This window comes from Triturus cristatus, chromosome 3_2 (assembly GCF_964204655.1).
Source record: "Triturus cristatus chromosome 3_2, aTriCri1.1, whole genome shotgun sequence".
Taxonomy (NCBI): Eukaryota; Metazoa; Chordata; class Amphibia; order Caudata; family Salamandridae; genus Triturus; species Triturus cristatus.
The window spans coordinates 1,052,290,515-1,052,312,858 of NC_140584.1; the positions used below are offsets into that span (position 1 = coordinate 1,052,290,515).

General features: G+C 46.2%; 1 protein-coding gene across 3 annotated transcripts in view; it reads left to right on the forward strand.

Moving 5' to 3' along the window:
- LOC146859096 (eosinophil peroxidase-like) overlaps positions 1–17,562 on the forward strand; it is a 306,952-nt gene extending 289,390 nt beyond the window's left edge. For 2 of the 3 annotated variants that reach the window (XM_085649750.1, XM_085649751.1), the window contains 3 exons: positions 83–320; positions 1,956–2,167; positions 17,391–17,562. In XM_085649750.1, coding sequence (XP_085505876.1) covers positions 83–320; positions 1,956–2,167; positions 17,391–17,407 — 467 coding nt within the window. In that variant the 3' untranslated portion in view covers positions 17,408–17,562. Of the gene's footprint in view, positions 1–82; positions 321–1,955; positions 2,168–15,006 lie in introns of all 3 variants that reach the window. The other variant, XM_085649749.1, reaches the window with a different exon arrangement.
- The last annotated feature ends 4,782 nt before the right edge of the window (positions 17,563–22,344 follow it).

Below are 22,344 nucleotides of genomic sequence, written 5' to 3' on the forward strand. Positions count from 1 at the left end.
AAATTTAACTGATTTCTGGTTCCAGGTATAAATTTGAAAATTACATTATTCTCACCACTCTACTGTCTATCTCTCGCAATAGGTTACAATGCTTGGCGGCGTTTTTGTGGACTCTCTGAACCACAAAATCTGGAAGAACTCCAAAAAGTCCTGAATAATAGTGACCTGGCTAAAACGTTGATGGACCGCTATGGGACTCCCAATAATATTGATATGTTGCTTGGAGGAATGGCAGAACCTTTTGTTCCTGGTGGTAAAGTTGGACCTCTTCTAGCCTGCATCATTGGAAACCAGTTCCGAGTGGCCCGGGATGGTGACAGGTAAGTGCATCATTCTTTAGAACATTTTCGAATGTTTGTGTGAGAAGATCTGGTATTGAGCAACTGAACTCCCTGTAAACAAACAACCCCTATGCTTTTCTCAGAAGGTAGTGGCTCTTGATCTGTGGTGAGAGACCCCTGGGGACAGTTAAGAGATGACTAGGTGCCTTTGGGGAGAGAATGTGTACCTCTGTATGAAGAAGACCCTGTGTCTGTGGGAATATAGATTTTCTCTGTGTCTGTTGGCAGACACCCCTTGTGTTTCTTTCTGTAAAGAGAAGTCCCCATCAGATGTATGTCTGTTGGGATAAATCTCTTTAACTATATATGTGTAAGTAGAGTTCCCTTCAGGGCGGTGTCTGTTGGGGTAAATCTCTTTCGGTATATAGGTGTCAAAAGAGTCCCCTTCAGGCCTGTGTCTGTTGTGATAGACCTCTTTAGGTAAATATGTGTAAGGAGAGTTCCCTTCAGGGTTAAATCTGTTAGGATAGACAACCTTATGCCCCTTACAGACCTGTGGGCAACCAATGATTGGTAATGACAAAGGAGAAGAAGCTCATGCTTACAAAATTACATAGCAGTTAAACACTGTTCAAATCAGATTTTAAATGACATCTATTGTATTCCTGATTTCTGTTTGCCTGTCAGTTCAATTGCAACTTCCAGGAGCAGCCAACATGTGTTTCTCCCTCCGATTTATCACGATTCAATGAGCTGTATGAAAATCAATGCAGACAGCACAAAAGCTCAATATTTCTGGAAATGAACGTGAATTATGAAATTCCTAACTCTGACTTAAATGTTTACAGAACAAGGAATATCTAAGAGGGCAGTCTGTAGAAGAATATGTAAATGTTTGGAAACGTTATCAATGTGTGCATAGTTTGAGTGCAGCAATCACTCTGGACACGTATGAAAGGTACATGGTGAGGTGACAGTGGTGTGGTATCCTTCATGGCCTAATAGAAAGTATTTAAGGTTACTAGATGACTCCATCAGAGAGACAATTTTCCAATCCTGGACTTCCCTTTATCTATCTATTGCATTCTAAGAGGGGCACTAACTCAATTGGACTACATATCTAAATGCAGCATTTTTAAAAAGGAAAACCCACATCTCAAACATGGGGTCTGTGGTGCTGGGAACTCAACTTGTAAGCTTATTTCTAGTCCAGAATTGGAATGGGGTCATCAAGCTAGACTCTTCTGAGAACTTTACCATTCAATTTGACATTTCCCAGCTGTACAATAATGCTAGGTGCTGATAGCAGGAACAGATCACTCACACCGCAAAAGGGATTTACTCAAGTGCAATATTACACTCTTACAGATAATAATGTGCATGAGTAAAGGCGTTAATGCTGCGTGGTCATTTTTTATGAATTGCTTGAAGCAATAAATCTTGCCATGTGTATGTGCAAGTCAGACTTACATTTGCTAATTATTTTTGGATAGGGCAAAGTCTATCTGGATGTGCATATCATCACGCAGTGTAAATTAGAGGTTTGGAGTTAATTGGTGTAGGCCTTGTGGACTAGCAGGAATGTGATAATGGCAGTTGTAGCTGATAGTACTGGTGTGAAACGCGTATAATAAGTAGACTTTCACCATGTGTACTCCATTCTTTCCTACACAGGTATCATTTTATGAATCCTGGTGTTTTCAGCAGTGCCCAACAAGGCTCTCTGGAAAAGGTCACACTGGCGCGAGTCATCTGTGACAACACGGCTATAACAGAAGTGTCCAGAAATGTCTTCAAGGGAAACAGTTACCCACAAGATTTTGTGAGTTGCAACCAGATTCCTCCCCTCGACTTAAGTCCCTGGAGGAACCAAGGCTTTGAGCCTGGTAAGTTAAGGACGATATATAATCTTTGGGATTTCCTTCCAGAAGTGTGCAAGCACTGTCCCTACAAAAGGGTATTGTTGCAGATTCTCCGACCGATGCTGCACTATACTGGCAACAGAATCCCAGGTTTTCCTCTTTTGCTGGTGAGGATTTGCTTACTAAGTGGAAGATAGCCCTAGTATTACTTGAGTGTTCCTGGGTGTTTAAGAGATGGGAGCCACACACCCTTTTTCCATGTTGTTGACGGAGTCCACTGCTGTTCCTCGAAGCCAGACAAATGCCTAAGTACTCCATTACCCCTTTGCCTGTCTCCTTGTCCCAGTCCGAGGCCCCATCCCAGACTGTTTCCCTCACTCTGAAAAAACATACTATGCACAGCATAGTCCTTTATCTATTTCACATTGCTATGATGTATAAATACTCTCCTCCCTTCCAAGACTTCCAGTTTAAGGTTAGACGTTTTTTCTGTTTTAATGTACATGCTTACATTTAATCTCGATTGGCTGACAAATATTCAGTGCAGCACTCCGAGATACCATTCCCGTTCACTAGTTCTTGTCTCAGAATGTGCTGCATGGAAGCCACTGGGGTCAGCATTCCCATCCCTTAGTGGTATCGGGAAAGGTTAGCACAAGGCTTCTTTGTTCCATTTTCTTATTTCGCGAGATGAGAGTCGGTACCTGGCAACCCATATAAACAGAACCACTTTGGTTAGTGCTATTGTTCTTCTGTTGGCAGCTATGGAGGTCAGAAAGGTAAGTTTTGATATATTTTCTGTAGGTACCTTGGTGATATATATCTTCCTTGGAGCTTGGTACCTTGGTGATATATATCTTCATGGTCCTTAGATGAGAAGATTAGTTACTACTCTCCTCTCTCTCTGAACTCACTTTTTGGTATTTTGTCAATTGATATTGTTGTATCAGTATTCTGTCCCATTGATTTCGGCATTCGATATTCACAGCCATAGTCGTATTTTCTACTACCAATAAGTAATCCAGACAAAATTGTTTTCTACCACTCACATTTCTGTTCACATCCAACCCCTGCCCCTCATCTACATTCAGTTTCCCACATGTTGTCTTCCTCATATATACCCACTTTTAAATTCACGCACATAGTCTGTCCTTTTTCTTGCCTTTCTTCCCACACCAGACTACTGTCCTGCTCACACCTAGACTATGTAAATCATGCTTACCTTCCACTCTCACACACCCACCTCATTTCTTAACCCTACCTACCTTCCCCCATTGAGTTAGCACTCATTGCATTTTCCCTCATTTTGTTATGCTCCTGTAACACATGTTTTTCTTCCTCAGAGGATGAAGATCCCACTCTGTAGGAGCCGGCGATATCTAGACCGAATCTCACCAGACATTGAGCTTTTACTCTGCGCAATGAAATCTTACCTGTGATCCTACAAGGTCCTGTAATTGGTTCTCTACCTCTTTTGAGTGACAGTGCTCTTAATTACATCTGGGGAAAATTCCATCTTACAATCTTCCTACCAGTTAATGTATTCCTTGGAGAGACCTTCAGCCTGAGATCCTACACTTACCTCCAGTATCTGGAGAGATGTTTTTCTTGAGAGCCACACTCACTCTAATGTATGGTGAGGACTGAGGCCTTCACCAAGATCCCACAAATGTTTGGAGAGATTTTTAATACTGCAGTTCTACCCTCAGTCCCAGTATATACATAGGACTTTATCATATGATCATGCAATCCATTGTAGTGGATTGAGAAACCTTCTGCCTGAGATTCTACACCTAACCCTAGTACATGGAGAGAGAGACCTTCTTCCTCAAATCCCACACCTAGTTCTAGTGCTTCATCCAGAGAGCCATTCATCCTTAGATCCTACACTTAATACAGGGAGCGACCCTTGACCCTGTTCCAGGCAGGTCGCCACCCACGCCACACAGCACCACCTGTTGTGCCCGTGTCCCTGAGCTCGCTGCTGCCGCTACTGCCGTGAGTTTGAGGCCCTCCTCCACCCACAGGCTACCACCTGCACCTCATCCCTGGTGGCCTAGTGGTAGACGTAGGTATCTGTGTGCTCGCTCTGCCCCTTTTTTAATTGTCTGCCCTGCTGTGATTTTGCATTCGGTTGTTGTATTGTAATCTGTTTTATTCCTCCTTTATTCCTTTTGTATTGTTATTGTGCCCCTCTGTTAATTCCGCCCGCTCTGCTCTCCTAGTTCCCGCCGCTGCGCCCCCTGCGGCCCTGCACCCCCGCTCGCCCATTCATCCCGCTCCTGCCTCCCAGCTGCTCCTCCCTCCCACCTCCCCTTCTTATGGCGGCCGCTGCGTGGTAAGGAGAGCGACCCTTGACCTTGTTCCAGGCAGGTCGCTCCCCACGCCGCACAGCACCACCTGTTGTGCCCGTGTCCCTGAGCTCGCTGCTGCCGCTACTGCCATGAGTTTGAGGCCCTCCTCCACCTGCAGGCTACCACCTGCGCCTCATCCCTGGTAGCCTAGTGGTAGGCCGTAGGTATCTGTGTGCTCGCTCTGCCCTTTTTTTTCTGTTATGCCCTGCTGTGATTTTGCATTCGGTTGTTGTATTGTAATCTATTTTATTCCTCCTTTATTCCTTTTGTATTATTATTATTGTGCCCTTCTGTTAATTCCTCCCGCTATGCTCTCCTTGTTCCCGCTGCTGTTGCCCCGCCCCCCCACTCCCCCATTCGTCCCGCTCCCACCTCCCAGCTGCTCCTCCCTCCCCTTCTTATGGCGGCCGCTGTGCGGCCACGCCGCTAGCCCGCCAAAGGTGTGCCTAAGGCAAGCCCGTCTGCGCCCATCCATGCCTGGACCGCGCCCAGCGCCAGACCCCCTGGTCCCTGCGAACACCACGACACCCGACGCCGCTATGACGCCAGCACCCTCCACGCACTCAACACTGGCCGATCATACACCTGCTTCCGGGCATCCCCGAAGTGCACCCAAGGACCCTTCTCCTGCTGGAACTGCAGCTACACCAGCCTCCAAACCACCACCACGTCCACCGGAGTAGGACATAACAACCTCCGATGCATTCTACTCAACACCCGCTCTGCCCCCAAACACGCCATCAAACTCTGGGACCTACTAGACTCCTCCTCCCCAGACGTCGCCTTCCTGACGGAGACCTGGATGAACCCCTCCTCGGCACCCGACATCGCCATAGCCATCCCTGATGGCTACCAGATCACCCGCAGGGACCGCACAACCACAACAGGAGGAGGAATCACCATCATTCACAGACACACTCTCAGAATCTCGACCAGCACCGACAACACCCTCAGCGCCGCCAAACACCTGCACTTCCAGATCCACACCAACCCCAACACCACCCTCAGAGGAACCCTCATCTACAGACCCCCTGGCCGCAGTTCAGCGACTCCATCGCCGACTTCGTCAGCACTCACACCCTTGCATCCACGGACTACATCCTCCTCGGAGACCTGAACTTCCACCTTGAGAACATCAATGACAGCAACTCTACCACCCTGCTCAGCAACCTTGCCAACCTCTGACTCAAACAGCTTGTCACGACACCCACCCATTCCGCCGGACATACGCTCGACCCCATCTTCTCCGCCAGCAACCACGTCCGACCATCGCTGCGTCCACTTCACCTTCGAGAAGCCTACCACGCACCACTGCACACAACGGGCCCCGCACCGCAGCTGGAGCAAAGTCACCGAAGACCAGCTAGTCACCACCCTCGCCTGAAACCCACCAACGGACACAACCTACACCGACTCTGCCGCCCGCAACCTCAGGCAATGGATTGCCGACTGCGCCAACACTCTCGCCCCGACCAAGAAGCCCTCGAACAGACGCACCGACTGAAAAGCCATCTGGTTCACCGCCAACCTCCAGGAATCCAAGCAGGCCTGCCATAGGCTCGAGAAGAAGTGGCACCATGATCTGACACCGGACAGCAACACAGCCTACAAGAGTGCCATCCGCAGACACGACCAACTCATCCGAACCGCCAAAAGGACCTCCTGCAAAGAGCGCATCGACAATAACGCACACAACAGCAAAGAGCTCTTCAACATCGTGATGGAACTCTCCAACCCCAGCTCCAACTCCAACGACATCAAACCTATGCGACTCCCTAGCCACCTTCTTCCACCGCAAGATCGCAGACATCCACGACAGCTTCAACAAGCAGGCCCCCCGACAGACACTGATACCTTAGACTCACCGTCCCTCAGCTACATCAACCGCCTGCTTTCCTGGACCCACGTCAACGACGACAACACCATCAAAATCATGAGCACCATCCACTCCGGTTCACCATCCGACCCTTGCCCGCACCACATCTTCAACAAAGCAAGCTCCACCATCGCACCCCGTCTCTGCAAGATCATCAACAGCTCCTTCGAGACCGCCATCTTCCCAGCGAGCTGGAAGCACGCCGAGATCAACGCCTTACTCAAGAAACCTAAGGCAGACCCCAAGGACCTCAAGAACTTCCGGCCCAGCTCCCTACTCCCGTTCCCAGCGAAAGTCATCGAGAAGATTGTCAACAGGCAACTGACCTCCTTCCTCAAAGAGAACAACATCCTGGACCCATCCCAATCTGGATTCTGCAGCAACCACAGCCCCGAAACAGCCCTCATTGCTGCCACCGACATCAGGGCCATGCTGGACAACGGAGAAACCGTGGCCCTCCTCCTCCTGGACCTTTCGGCCGCCTTCGACACCGTCTGCCATCACACCCTCCGCACACGCCTCCACAACACAGGGATCCGCAACAAAGCCCTGGACTGGACCACCTCCTTTCTCACCGGCAGGACCCAGAGTGTCCGCCTCCCCCATTCCGTCCTAAAGACACCAAGATCATCTGCGGCGTACCCCAAGGATCTACAGATGGATCCCCACCGGAGCCAAAAGGACGGTCACCCAGTCCCTCGTCAGCAGCAGGCTGGACTACGGCAACGCTCTCTATGCAGGAACCTCAGCCAAACTCCAGAAACGACTATAACGCATACAGAATGCCTCTGCACACCTCATCCTTGATATCCCCCGTCACAGCCACATCACAGCCCACCTAAAAGACCTGCACTGGCTCCCCGTCAACAAGAGGATCACCTTCAAACTCCTAACCCGCGCTCACAAAGCACTCCACAACACCGGACCAGCGTACCTCAATGAACGACTGTCATGCCTGCCGATTACAATCCACGGACGAACGAGCTCCCCTCCAAGATGGCCGCCCACTACTGCGCAGGCGCAACGAGGTCAGGCAGGTTGAAAAGCCTGACTTCCGGTGAGCTCGGAGCTTCGCGGTCAGGTGTTTGCTCCTCAGGCTGTTGCGGTATTCTGCCAAGACGTTCTGATTTATCCTGGACTATTCCGTAGCCGTACTTTGTCCTTGCTCTTTGACCCGTTGCAACCCGTTTCCCATCAGAGGCTTCAACTGTTACTTCTGGTCTCCCCAAGCCTCGCCGTCAGAGCTCTGACACCCGAGCCTTGTTCATCTCGCTCGGGGCATTTTTCCCTCTAACGCGCCGCAGGCGCTTTTGTTCTCCTTACTCCCGGTCTTAACCGACAGTAGCGGGTAGCGGTGTGCTCCGCCCACCTTACCGGATTTGTGTCCCGTGGGCCGGCCGGGTTTAACCGATCTCACTCCCCCCAGTGTCAAAATCCCTTCAGATTCCGTCTTTCCTTCACCTGGACCTTTGTTTCAAGCCAAGCACTCTCCAGTCCAGTAGTATCCTGCAGTATTCCTCGCACTAAGGTCCTGGTTTTGGATTGGATCCTCCGTTTCGGCTGGCAGTGGTTTCCCTGACTCCGTTCCAAGTCCTGTTCCTGCTAAACCAAGGTACTGTGCAGGGGTAGTTTGAGGGTGTAATAGTCACATGTGGGAAGTACTACTTATCCCTGTATTGTTTGTCTTTTATGATATCTTAGAGAAAGACGCTGTAACACAAGATGGTTTGTCTTGCTTCACACCAGTGCCTGTGCTGGTAGCCTCCTTAAGATTCTACCTTGCAACCATCACTATTCCCTCGCTAGGTAGGCATCCTGCTATTCTGTCCCTCATTACAGTGGGGGTATGGGGGGGGGAGGATCAAAAGTGCATTCACATTATTCATTTAGTCTCTGTGCCGTTCTAGATTTCCACGGTCCCCAGACCACAGCTGAGAGGAAGACTGCAGTTCTCTGGATGCTACCCCTCTTTCCTTGTTTTGTCTCCCCTCTTTCCCTTCTTACCTGTGTATTCTAGGGTTTGATAGATACACGGTGTGAGAGTGGAAAGTTGGGAATTAGCAACAGCATCGTGGGAACTCGGTGGCGCTCCTGCAGAACCTTATCCGGTAAGAACCTGACAGAACGCGAAGCCCAAGTGGTTTGTTCTGCCCGGGCGCCATGGATTTACCCCAGGTTACATTAGCGGACTTAGCCAACATGATAGGGAATCTACAGCTAGAGACACAAGCATTGGCCACTAGGGTCAATACCCTACAAAGGGAGAGGCTTGGGGAAGGTGGTTCTAGGGACGCAGCTCAGGTAATACAAGTAACCACTCCTCCATCCATTCCTCTCGCCCCGCCTGAAAGATTTTCGGGTGAGTCAACCAGATGTGCCACCTTTATCAGTCAGTGTCAGCTACATTTTACATGTAAAGCGCACTGTTTTCCAACAGACCAGGCAAAGGTGGCTTTCATGATCTCTTATTTAGGGGGATCAGCCGCTAAATGGGCAATTCCGTTGATAGAACGGGACGACCCTCTATTACAGGACTATGAGGCCTTCAAAAGAGAATTCAAAAAGCTCTTCGATAAACATACCTATACTCAGTCCGCAGATACCGAATTACTGGCCATCAGACAAGGGACAACGGATCTGATCTCATATATTACTTCGTTTCAAAGGTTAGTGGTGGAGGCAGAATGGCCAGAAGAAAAGCGCAGTACTTTGTTTTATCGGGGCCTTAGAGACGACATTAAAGACGCCCTCTCACAGATAGTCGATCTCCCTAGTAATTGTAAAGAACTTATTGACTTGGTGGTCAAAATTGATCATCGTCTCCAGGAACGGAAGAGAGAAAGAGGGAAATCGGAGAGTAGGACAGTGACTTTCCGAGAGAAGAAAGCAGAAACCGCCTCTGCGGTAGATGAAGGGGAACCCATGCAGATAGGGACAATACGGGGTCCTTTGACCCCTGACGAAAGACGCCGAAGGCGTGACAATCAGCTATGTCTCTATTGCGGGAAAGCGGGTCACTTTCTGAGAAACTGTCCTACCAAACCAGTACAGACCAAGAAGCCGGAAAACTAGAAAACCCGGGGCCTTGTGAGACCAGGACTCCGGGTTATTCAGGTTTGAGCGTCTCTTCGGTTAACCCATTTATGGCTCTCTCCAGTCACTTTTTTGTCCCCGCTGAACTAATCTGGGAACATGGAAAAACAAAGATCCAGATCATGATAGATTCGGGAGCTTCAGGGAACTTTGTGGATAAGGTTTGGGCCCAAGAACAACTTATTCAGGCTAAAGACAAGGGTTATGTGGAAACAGTCACCACGATAGATGGAAGCGTATTAAAATCAGGTCCCATCACACACAAAACCGAGGCCATACAAGTTCTTTTGGAACCCAATCATGCAGAAAAAATAGAATTCGATTTAATCCAATCTCCTCAGTTCCCGGTGTTGTTAGGCCTCCCTTGGTTGAGGTTGCATAACCCTTTGATAGATTGGAAGAAAGCAACGCTTCAGTTCCGACCTGACTGCTGTTCAGCAGCTGCTGCAACGTCTAGTCCGACTATTACTATGACAGGGGTTGAGGAAGGGAACACGTTACCCCAGGAATATCAAGATTTGAAGGCCATTTTCAATGAAGAAGAGGCCACTAGTCTTCCCCCTCATCGACCATATGATTGTCGAATAGATCTGCAATCAGGGGCTAAGATACCATGTAGCAGAGTTTACTCTCTTACAGAGAAAGAAAACATTTACCTGAGAGAATACCTGGATTCCATGTTGGCCATGGGATTTATATGTCCTTCCAGATCTCCTGCATCCTCCTCTCTGTTTTTTATACCTAAGCGGGAGGGGGGTCTACGCTGCTGCATAGACTATAGGTCCTTAAATAAGATGACGATTAAGAACAGGTACCCTCTCCCACTCATCTCTTCTCTCCTTGATCGAGTGAGAAGTGCCCAAGTATTCACCAAACTGGACTTACGAGGTGCGTATCACTTGGTCAGGGTGGTGGAGGGAGATGAGTGGAAGACGGCATTCTGTACTAAATACGGCCTTTATGAGTATCTTGTAATGCCCTTTGGGCTGTGTAATGCCCCCTCCGCATTCCAATTTTTCATTAATGAGGTGCTGAAGGAGATGTTGGATGTCTATGTCATTGCCTATATTGACGATTTACTAATTTACTCTCCTTCCCTGCAAGAACACATACACCACGTAAGAAGCGTTTTACAGCGACTACGGGACAATCATTTATATTGCAAACTCGAGAAATGTATGTTTCATGTCCATACTGTTCCTTTCTTGGGGTTTATCATATTGCCACAAGGGTTGAGTATGGACCCCCAAAAGGTGGAAGCCATTCATCGTTGGCCTGCTCCTCAGAGGGTAAAGGACATTCAAAGTTTCCTTGGCTTCGCCAATTTTTATAGGCGTTTTATTAATGGATTTTCAAGAATGATAGCGCCTATCACAAAACTATTGAAGAAAGGGGTTCCCTTTGTATGGACAACAGAAACCGAGAAGGCGTTTCAAGCGTTAAAGACGGCCTTCACACAAGCTCCGGTGCTCCAACACCCAGATCCCAGGTACCCATTTATAGTAGAGGCGGATGCTTCACAAGTTGCAGTGGGTGGGGTGTTATCCCAGGCAGATCACAATACAGGAGAATTACATCCAGTAGCATTTTTTTCCCATAAGTTCACACCTGCAGAATCAAACTATGCTGTGGGCGACAAGGAACTTTTAGCCATTAAAAAGGCTTTTCAAGAGTGGCGTCAGTACCTGTTGGGGGCTAGACATACAGTTATGGTCTTCACGGATCACCGTAACTTGCAATTTTTAAAATCAGCCAAAGCCTTGTCCATGAGGCAGTTACGTTGGGCTCAATTTTTTAGTGAGTATGATTTCACCATTCAATATCGAGCAGGTAGACAGAACGGTAAGGCCAATGCCTTATCCCGGCTAGGGTTTGATTTACCAGAAGAACAGGTAGATCCCCCCCACATTATACCGCAGAACAGAATAGTGGGAGGGATTTCAGAAGAAGACTTCCGCACTAAAGTAAAAACAGACCAACAGACAGTGAGTGGACAAGAGATGGTGGAATCTATTGAGCATGTTACAAAGGAAGGGTTCGTTTACGTGCAGGATGGGCTGGTTCTTCCTACTTTGGACTTACAAAGACAGGCTCTGGAATGGTGTCATTCACACCCCTTGGCCGGACACCCTGGGATAAAAAAGACCATTGCCTCTGTTAGAAGATGGTTTTGGTGGCCTACTCTTGGAAGAGATGTGGAACAGTTTGTGGAAACCTGTCACGTGTGTGCCCAAAGTAAGACGTCCCGACAGAGTCCTATGGGATTACTTCAACCCCTGCCTACATCCCCTCTACCATGGCACACAGTGTCTATGGACTTTATAGTAGAATTACCACTCACTTCTAAGGGCCACACCACCTTGTTGGTAATAGTGGATCTCTTTACTAAGACAGCACATTTTGTTCCGCTACCAGGTCTCCCTACGGCTGCTGAACTAGCTACGGTATTCCTCCATCAGGTAGTCAGGTTACACGGTTTTCCCTCTGTGGTTGTGTCAGACAGGGGTACTCAGTTTGTTTCTCGTTTTTGGAGGAAACTATGTTCTCTGCTGCAGATGGATGTCAGACTGTCCTCTAGTCACCATCCTCAAACTGATGGCCAGACAGAGAGGGTAAACCAGTGTTTTGAACAGTACATAAGAAGCCAATCGTTGCACTCCAGGACAGAATGGGACACGATGGTATGGATAGCTGAATATGCTTATAACAACAGTCACCGTGCATCCACTAAACACACGCCTTTCTTCTGTTCATACGGCTTCCATCCTAAATCCTTGCCCTCTGTAACTACCTCAGAATGTGCTGTTCCAGCAGTAAGTGAATTCATTCAGAATATTCAAGACATACACAAGATCACTCAGGCTAATTTAGACCAGGCTAAAGCACACTATAAGAGAGGGGCGGATACTCACAGACAGGCAGAACCTTTGTATCAACCAGGGGATGAGGTATGGTTATCATCCAAATATATACCTCTAAGGGGTCCCTGTAAATTTAAGCCTAAGTTTCTGGGGCCTTACAAGATCAAAAGAGTGATTAACCCAGTAGCTATGGAACTGACCCTGCCAGTGTCATTTAGAGTACACCCTGTCTTTCATGTTTCGTTGTTAAAGCCTTTGGAACCTGAGACCCGTCTTCCTCCGACACCAGCTCCGGTATCAGTATACGGAGATGAAGAATTTGAAGTAGAAGCCATTCTTGACTCAAGAAGAAACAGACGTCGATTGCAGTACTTGATACATTGGAAAGGTTACGGAATAGAGGAGCGTACATGGGAACCAGCTACTCCTCGATTGATCCGTCTGTTTCATAGACGCCATCCTCACAAGCCCAAACCTGTGGGAGGGGTTCTGGGGGGAGTATACTGTCATGCCTGCCGATTACAACCCACGGACGAACGAGCTCCCCTCCAAGATGGCCGCCCACTACTGCGCAGGCGCAACGAGGTCAGGCAGGTTGAAAAGCCTGACTTCCGGTGAGCTCGGAGCTTCGCGTTCAGGTGTTTGCTCCTCTGGCTGTTGCGGTATTCTGCCAAGACGTTCTGATTTATCCTGGACTATTCCGTAGCCGTACTTTGTCCTTGCTCTTTGACCCGTTGCAACCCGTTTCCCATCAGAGGCTTCAACTGTTACTTCTGGTCCCCCCAAGCCTCGCCGTCAGAGCTCTGACACCCGAGCCTTGTTCATCTCGCTCGGGGCATTTTTCCCTCTAACGCGCTGCAGGCGCTTTTGTTCTCCTTACTCCCGGTCTTAACCGACAGTAGCGGGTAGCGGTGTGCTCCGCCCACCTTACCGGATTTGTGTCCCGTGGGCCGGCCGGGTTTAACCGCTCTCACTCCCCCCAGTGTCAAAATCCCTTCAGATTCCGTCTTTCCTTCACCTGGACCTTTGTTTCAAGCCAAGCACTCTCCAGTCCAGTAGTATCCTGCAGTATTCCTCGCACTAAGGTCCTGGTTTTGGATTGGATCCTCCGTTTCGGCTGGCAGTGGTTTCCCTGACTCCATTCCAAGTCCTGTTCCTGCTAAACCAAGGTACTGTGCAGGGGTACTTTGAGGGTGTAATAGTCACATGTGGGAAGTACTACTTATCCCTGTATTGTTTGTCTTTTATGATATCTTAGAGAAAGACGCTGTAACACAAGATGGTTTGTCTTGCTTCACACCAGCGCCTGTCCTGGTAGCCTCCTTAAGATTCTACCTTGCAACCATCACTATTCCCTCGCTAGGTAGGCATCCTGCTATTCTGTCCCTCATTACAGTGGGGGTGGAGGGGGGGAGGATCAAAAGTGCATTCACATTATTCATTTAGTCTCTGTGCCGTTCTAGATTTCCACGGTCCCCAGACCACAGCTGAGAGGAAGACTGCAGTTCTCTGGATGCTACCCCTCTTTCCTTGTTTTGTCTCCCCTCTTTCCCTTCTTACCTGTGTATTCTAGGGTTTGATAGATACACGGTGTGAGAGTGGAAAGTTGGGAATTAGCAACAGCATCGTGGGAACTCGGTGGCGCTCCTGCAGAACCTTTTCCGGTAAGAACCTGACAACGACTCACCTTCTACACCCCGAACCGCCAGCTTTGCTCCGCTAACCTCACCCTCGCCACCGTCCCCCGCATCCGACGAGCGACCGCCGGCGGCAGATCATTCACCCACCTCGCCGCAAAAACCTGGAACACCCTCGCCATTCGCCTGCGACAGACCCAGGACCTGCTAGCCTTCAGGAGACTCCTCAAGACCTGGCTGTTAGAGCAGTAGCAACACCCTCGACCCCCCTCCCCAGAGCCTTGAAATCCTCACAGGTGAGTAGTGCGCTCTACATATGAATTGATTGATTGATTGATTGATTGATTGATTGATTGATTGATTGCTTTGGAAGACCTCCATTCTGAGATCCTAAACCCAATCCTGGAGATTGGCGAGTTCTCTTTCTGTCATCGTACACCTAATGATAGTCCATAGTGAGTCATTCTTCCTGAAATCGTACACCTAATCCCAATCCTTGGAAAGACCTTCACCCTTAGATCCTACACCAAATCCTAAAGGGTGGAGAGGCCTTCTTCATGAAATCCTTCACTCAGTCCTAGTGTTTGGGCGACATTCATCCTTAAGTCCTGCATCCCATCCAAGTGTATATAAAGACTTTCATCCTGTGGACCTACATAGAGTCATGGCTATTAAACCTGCTATTCTACACTCAAGACTACTCTAGTTAGAAATTTCAGGCCTGAGGTATTAGGATTGGTCCTAGTCACTAGAGAGACCTTAATAAGGAGATACACCACTAGACGGTACTGTTGAATTGATAGTCCTTAGCCATGAGAGGCTATGTTGAGTCCTTTCCTTTGTGAAGACTGCCATGTATCAATCCCAGGCCTCAATTTGTCCATGTGTCTCATAATCCATTCAGCAGTAAGATTCCTCTTCTAAACCCCACCTGAGAACCTCTGCTTTACTTGTGTTAGTGGTGGATCACAATGTTTTGTCACCTGTAAAATCTAAAAGAATATGAATCATAAAGTTTATCTAATTTTTATTTTAATTTTAGGACAAAAGGGCACCTAGAAGATCCTCCGGTAGGCTAGAGGAAAAGTCTCTATCGGATGGTTTTTCACATATCATGAAGTCAAAAGTTCCTGCAAACTTGTCTCTACTACTGTGATCATGAAAGTCATATGTTTTCCTGAAGCATATATTGTTCCCCTTCCTAGAAATTGTTTATTATTAGTTATTTACATAAGCTAAAGCTGGAAGCATACTTCCCTGTACTTCTAGTTTGTCCGCTCAGCTAATTGTTTTGCATTGTATTCAGGGTCAACTATCTGAATACTGCCATTGTTCCAAGACTCCCAACTTAAAATGTTATTTTAATTACTAATAAATATGTCTATTGTATTCTATTTCTGATTTTAACATCTTCTTTTCCATGGCATTGGAGGATACATTTTCCATGAGACATGGGAAAATGTAAGAACCATTACTTGGTTGATGCCGTGCTTGCCAATAGATTGGCTGGGGGAGATCTCTTTGCTTATCAGCTGTTGGGTTTCAAAGAGTGTACTGAGGCATGGAACTCTCAGGAGAAAGCTTAATAGTTGTTCTTTAGCTGTGTTCCTTTGGAGAGAGCACATTATTGCCTACCAAATGGCTGGGTGACTTTGCCAGTCCTGGCAATGAGCCTGCACCTGTGGCTGAAGCAGCTAGAAGATAGGTGCTCTTGAGTGGGCTCTTCACTAAGTCTGAATGTGCTACCGCTTTGCCATGCACAAGAGAGCAACACAGCATGGTCCCTCGTTACAAGTTTATCAACTTCTGAGGCCCTCTCCTTTCTGTGCTACTGTCAGGAATGAGAGCCGAGTAGCGATTCAGACCTACCAAATGATGGGAGCACTGTTGGGGAAGAAACAGAAGAGAAGCTCCAGTGCTCGGAAGAAGAGCTCCTGTTGTCTCCGATTTCGGAGAGAGTGCAAACACTCCTCATGGACCACCTTGGTTAACTCATGTTTATCCAAAATGGCTGCCATCAGTAGTTTGCGGTCATCATTCCAGTCTTCCAGCTGGGAGCACGAGGACCACTGATTTGAGTGAAGATACCGGTGCGCCCTTCCAACTGCGCACTTCACTGAGTCTTCTCAGGAGAATAGTGGCGTGTCACGGACCTGTGTATTAGAATCTAGTTCAGGGTAGTTTAGTTCTGCGTTGTGCATGCCCATCGGCAGAGTTAGTTTTCCGTCTCTCGTCGGGCGTGTTTACAGGTTTAAGGGGGAGTCTACGGAGAGAAAAGAAAAAGATAAAGAAGGTTTCATATCAAAAAAGTAGAGTTACCAGAGAGTTCAAGTCAGAAGAACATCACTTACCTCATAACACCAGGGAAAACCAGTAGTTCACTCAAGTTCCTTATGTGAGGGAAAAGAAAAAAAGATTGATTTAGGAAGTTATTCAGGATCTTATTTTCTATTCTAGTTTTGGAGAAGATGTACAAATATAAAAATTAATGAGCAATAAAGGGAATATTTACTTACCAGTTCCTTTGTATAAAGAATATCAGTTACCTGAAAGTTTTTTTCTATTTTAGCTCTAGAAAAGTATTAGAGTTAATTTAAATTTACATATGAGAAATATACATTAGCTTTACAAGAAATGAAATATCAGAAGAGGAGCTATAGCCTGTCACTTAAAGGGTATGTTCAAAGAAGAGAAAAGAATACAGTAGTATTAAGGTTGTAGAGTAATTCTAGAGTGCAGTAAAGTGTTCATTTGTTTTACAGTGTTCAAAATAATAGAAGTATAGAAGAGGAGGCGTTATCATTGTGTAGAAGGCACTCTTTGGGATGTTGCTAGCATGAGGTATCAAGGATAAGTCAGAATCATTCTTGGTTTCTAACTTCTCTTCATGTTGTTGCATGTGCTTCAGGTTCTTTAGGTCATATGGCAGTAGGCTGGTAGTGTTGCCATTGTCCGCATGCCACAATCTCTGTCTTTGAAGTGTTGTGCTTTAGATGGTTCATTATCATTCATATGTTGATGGCTCGAAGGCAGTCATCGCGTTTTTAATTGTAGAGGTCTACAGGAGTATCCATTTTTTAAATGATATGGGTGTCATCTGCACAGTTGTATCAGATAAGACTGTAAGATTTAATTTGAACACAAAGTATTCGATGTTTAGAAAAAGAAGAGAATTCTTTTCTCTAAAATACAAGGTGTGTGAAGTTTAACAATCATTACTATAGTTTATTGGAAACTGTTAATTTATTAAGTTTATAGAAGTCACTGTTGCCTTTTTCATTTGGTGAGGGGTGCTATATATCATTAGTATAGGAAGTGTCTGTATTAGAATCAGGTCATTTAAACTAAATGTTTGTTGCATCACATGGTTTTGGTATATTGTGAAAATCGGGTGTAAATTGTATGTTTATTTGTTTATTATTACAGCCCTGATGAAGTCCTAAGGGAAAGACGAACCGCGTAGGCAGTAAGGCTGTTGATTTATAGAAAATGCAACTGTGATCTACAAATCGATTTTGCATTTTCGTTTGAAGCAACTCGTTGAAGAATCAGCAAATTTGAAAAAATAAAAAAATAAAAGGTTACTGAAACCTGAAGGAAAGATTTCATGGACTCTATTTTTTGATGTTCCTTCCTAACTGTACTCTGAGACTGAAAATAATTTTGAAATATCAAACGCGTTTCGACCACTAGTTGGGCGTGGAGCAAACTACAGCGATACACTGGCACTTCGATATTGTACTCGTCGGCCCTCCCTCTCCCTAACCTCCGCTGGCTCCCCATTACAGGCGAGAGACTTGTGCAACGCACATTGACTAAGTTTAACATCTTAACGATAGGTGACTTGTACCCAGGCGGTCACATCTTTTCGGCCACAGAGGAAGCTCGCTTCCAAGAGGCCACGTCCATGGACAAATTTGTTCCTAAACATCTGTACTCAGCACTGCTGGCCACGATAAATGGCTTTCCTTTAGAACCTGACTCGTTCACTCCTCTGTCCCCCCTCATTGAGAATGAGAGCAGAGTGCACATCGTATCCAAACTTTACAAAGCTTGCTCCACACAAATCCCTATCATAAACGATAAGCTTCGTGTGGAATGGGAGACTGATTTGGGTCACCAGATCACGGACGACCAATGGGCCATTTGCTGCAGAGCCACAAAAGACATCTCATTGAACAGCCGCCACAAATTATTCCACTACAAGTTTCTACCTAGAATTTACATGACTTTGGTTAAGATGCATAAAATTGACCCCAGTAGACCACATGCATGCCAGAAATGCGGTGCCGAGCACGCCGATTTTGACCACCTGACTTGGATTTGCCCCTACATACACTCCTACTGGGAACTAGTGCACTCCACATTAGGAGGCATTCTTGGACATACACTTGTTCCTACTCCGGAAGTGGCGCTTCTGGGTTACACTGTGAACTTCCCTAAGTCAGTCCGGAAACTTGCATCCCTTGGCCTACTGTTAGCAAAACGAGAGATCGCATTACATTGGGGCAGCAAGGTTTCTCCCACGACACAGGGCTGTTTGAACAGTTTAGCCTACTGCAACACAAATAGTGAGATCTACTCCAGCACATTACCCAGCACTGCACGCCCCAAGGATATTTGGGGCCCATAAAAAGTATACATCAGCGCCCTTCGCAACTCCACCACTTCTCAGACGAACTCGGGTATGGTACCCACAGGTGTAGGATAGGCAATCGGACTCACACGCTGACAAGTCATCTCAGGCAACATCCTGCACCACAGGGTTCAATTCCGGCGCTCTCACGCCACTTACTCACAATTATGATTTTGGGATGGGGATACAACCAGCTCTGCTGTCACACTGTTTCCTCAATAGACCTGGAGGGGTACTTCAGAAATATGCTTAACCAACTACTTATTACAAAACAAGTATGTTTTATTAGCCATTATTTTGAGATCGAGTACTGTCAAATTTCTTCATGTATGTCAATGTGATATTTTCATGACTAAAATGTCAATGTTTTGAAGTGAACAATAACGATTGTACCAGATGCTTCTACTTTGATACTCAATAAAAATAGAGTTAAAATAAATAAATAAATATATTATATATATATATATATATGTATATATATATATATGTATATATATATATCAAGGGCGGTTTTACATTTTTATGTAAAATATTGTTAATTAGAGCTGTACTATGTGTATCTTGGATAGCAAAAGTGAGAGTATGACTATTTAAATGTCGATAATCTAATATGATATGATAAGACTGATCAGGTTTCGAAACCAGAAAAAGAGGATTATTCATTGGTGACAGACAGGGCTCAATTACTGCGTGATATTCCAACTGAGAAAGAATGTCTTTAACGGCCGCTTTGGCTTCACGCTTCATAGGATACTGAGGTTGAGGCTGTGGAGTTGACTGTATGGGTATTACATGGAAAGGAAAATCTTTATCCCATCTAGCCTGATTATGATATAAAGCAGGGGCAAAAGCAAGGACCCATTCAGAAGCATAAGCTTGTTTAACTGCGTCTGGAACCAGATGTGAAATTGAAGGGAGGATAACATCCTCACCCTGGGGATAAGCAAGAATAAAATGAGGTGACCAATCTCCCTCTGTCTAAACAATATCATATGAAGAAGTCAAATTGTCCCAAAGATAGCCTTAATGGTGTGTTTAATGTCACCTTCAATCTGAATGTCTAAATAATAGAGTCTGTCAGGGGGTGCAACGCGGGTGTCCGCGGTTTCAACTATTACAAAAGTCTCAGTTGCTTTTGCCTCCAGAAGCTGGCAGAGTGTCTTGCACACTATGGTGACTTCTGCCGCACTGTCGAGGAGAGTCCTCCTCCAATACCTGTCCAGGAGAAGGGTTCTCACCGTCTGGGGCATATTTCGCTGTTAAGGCTGCAACTTTTTTTTCTGGAAAGCGGGCTTATACGGAAGTAGTTAATCCTCCTTCTTTATTTTCATGTCAAAAGTACGTTATGTGTCCTGTTTAGGTTGCATGTACTCTCCTTGTCTATGATCAGATTGCCTTCCTCTGTCATCCTGTTGATCAGATGAGTCCTGAAAGGAACGAGGAGAATGGGGATCAGGATCCTGAAAATGATCAGGAGTTTTAATTTTAGAGCAGTTACAAAAATTGTAATGTCGTTCAGAGTATTCCGGTGGCGGTGTACTGCCACAAGATCTACTCTTTTGTTGTATATTGAGATTTATCCCATGTTTTCTTAGGAAAATCACGGGCAAGGCGAGCATCTTTGTTAGAAGCCGGTTTTACAAGGGTGGAGACTGAAGGTCTGGTCCCTAAACTATTACATCCTGAGGACATATACACCTGTGAAATTATAATAGGCAACTCGCACTCATGGTCTGCAACTGCGACAAGTTGCTGCCATATAGCCAATAAAGCTGCTTTACCTTTAACATGGGAAAGAATCATTTTGGAGACAACGGGAACATTTCCGGCCAGTTTCATCCCCAAATCTAGGGCAGAACCTGCCCCATGTTCATTCTGTATTTGTTTGAGGACGTTCAGCAGAACGCTCATCGAAGGATTGCCATAATAGAGAGTATACACTGTGGCAAACACAGTACCCCAGGTGTTGCGGTCGGCTAAATGGGGAAATAGACAATTAGGCAAAAACATGGCTAAAATTCTAAGTTTTTTCCTGTGGACCCATAAGGGGAACACAGCATCAAGTTGATCAATTTTCTTGGCAATCCAAAATGGAATATCCCCACGATTAGGTGGGTGTTTGCCCATAACTGAATTCACAATCACTGTATTAATAACAAGTCCCAGAGTTTGGTGTGCCTGAGCAGGCGCACATGCCCTAGCTGGACCCGCTAGAAAGGCGCAGGAAACAATTTGTATTTAGCGTATATAGAAAAGAACAACCAGGTTATATAACGCACATGTGTCCGCCAAATTTAGAGCATCCAAATTTGGGTTAAGTGTAAAGCCTATACGAGTAGGCCATTTGGCCCTGTCAGTACTTAAGTAACCCGGGGAAGGGGCCATTAAATCAAGTCTGGTCTTCCCAGACCGTGAGAGGATTTTCAAGAAGTTCATAAGGACGATAAACATTCAGTGCAACAGCAGCAGTATCAGTATGAAACATATTATCATTAGCATCAACAGCTGGGAAGGTGACACCGGAATAAAAAACCTCAAAGCAGTACACTGCGTCGTCTTCAATCAAAAAACCTACAGGAGCCCCTGCATTAGGGACTCTATGTGCAAAGAAGCATTACTGCTGGGGGACAATTAGCCGCAATGGCTACAGCCATAACTTCTAAGCAAAGGATTAAAAAAGGCAGCACAAAAGGGGGTAGAAACCTCTTAATATTAAAGCTTGAAAAACCAACAGAACAAGGTGGTCCCTAAAAACTCTAGCGGGTAAATCCCAAACACCGCGGATGTCTCTGCAAAATAGTGCAAGGGTGTTGTGGACAAGCACAAGCGCTACTCAGGGTTCCCGAAAGTAAGTACCAGACCAAGTATTGGTGGTGCCACGTTACAGGGATTATGTTCAGGAACAGAACTATGCGTGGGACCATAGAAGATCAGTAGTTAAGGACCACCTCAGTACCATGAACCTGAGTCCGACTAGCTATAATGTCTCACTTGCCCTCCTACTCATACCCAGAGGAACAAGTGAATTGACATCCCAGAACACAACACTCCCGACCCTCTTAGAGATCGCCGTGACAGGACACCCCATTTCGCTCCACACTCATACTCGTCCAAAATAAGATATGAAAGAGACACAAAGGAAGTTTGAAATGTTTATTTAAACTATTGTGCTCCGAAATGCAGTATGCGTGCCACAATAAGAAAACAACTGCCTAGCAAAAATAGCATCAGCATTGTCAATAAACCATATATTATGAAAAGCCCCGTACAGCCTAACCCCTACTACAGAAGCAAACTGATTATACAGCAAAGATCTCTGGGCTTAGCAGTGGACCCCTTAGCATGCATAGATGGACGTTCTACATCTTATGGACAGCCGTGATCTTCTCTGGGAAAATCTGTCTCTCTCTGTCTGTGTTGTGCATACCTATATGGCAAGGTTCACAAGTTCATAAACAAAAGCTGCATGTCTGTGTTATGTCTAGGTGTGAGTGCCTGACCAGAACAAAATAACAAGGGACATTGTTATTTGACCTTGTCTGCTGTTCCGACTTAATCCCAGGAAAGAACAGAACACGAAAACAACTACAGGTTCTGTGTGAAAATATAATGTGGCACAGAAGCAAATGTGATTATGTAGTAATGTGTGCAAAGCTAATGCTGCTTGTGTCTTGCACAATTAGGCTAAGATAGGGAAAAGTAAAATCGTCCCTGTATAGAACACATGACCGCTCTGTGTCTCTG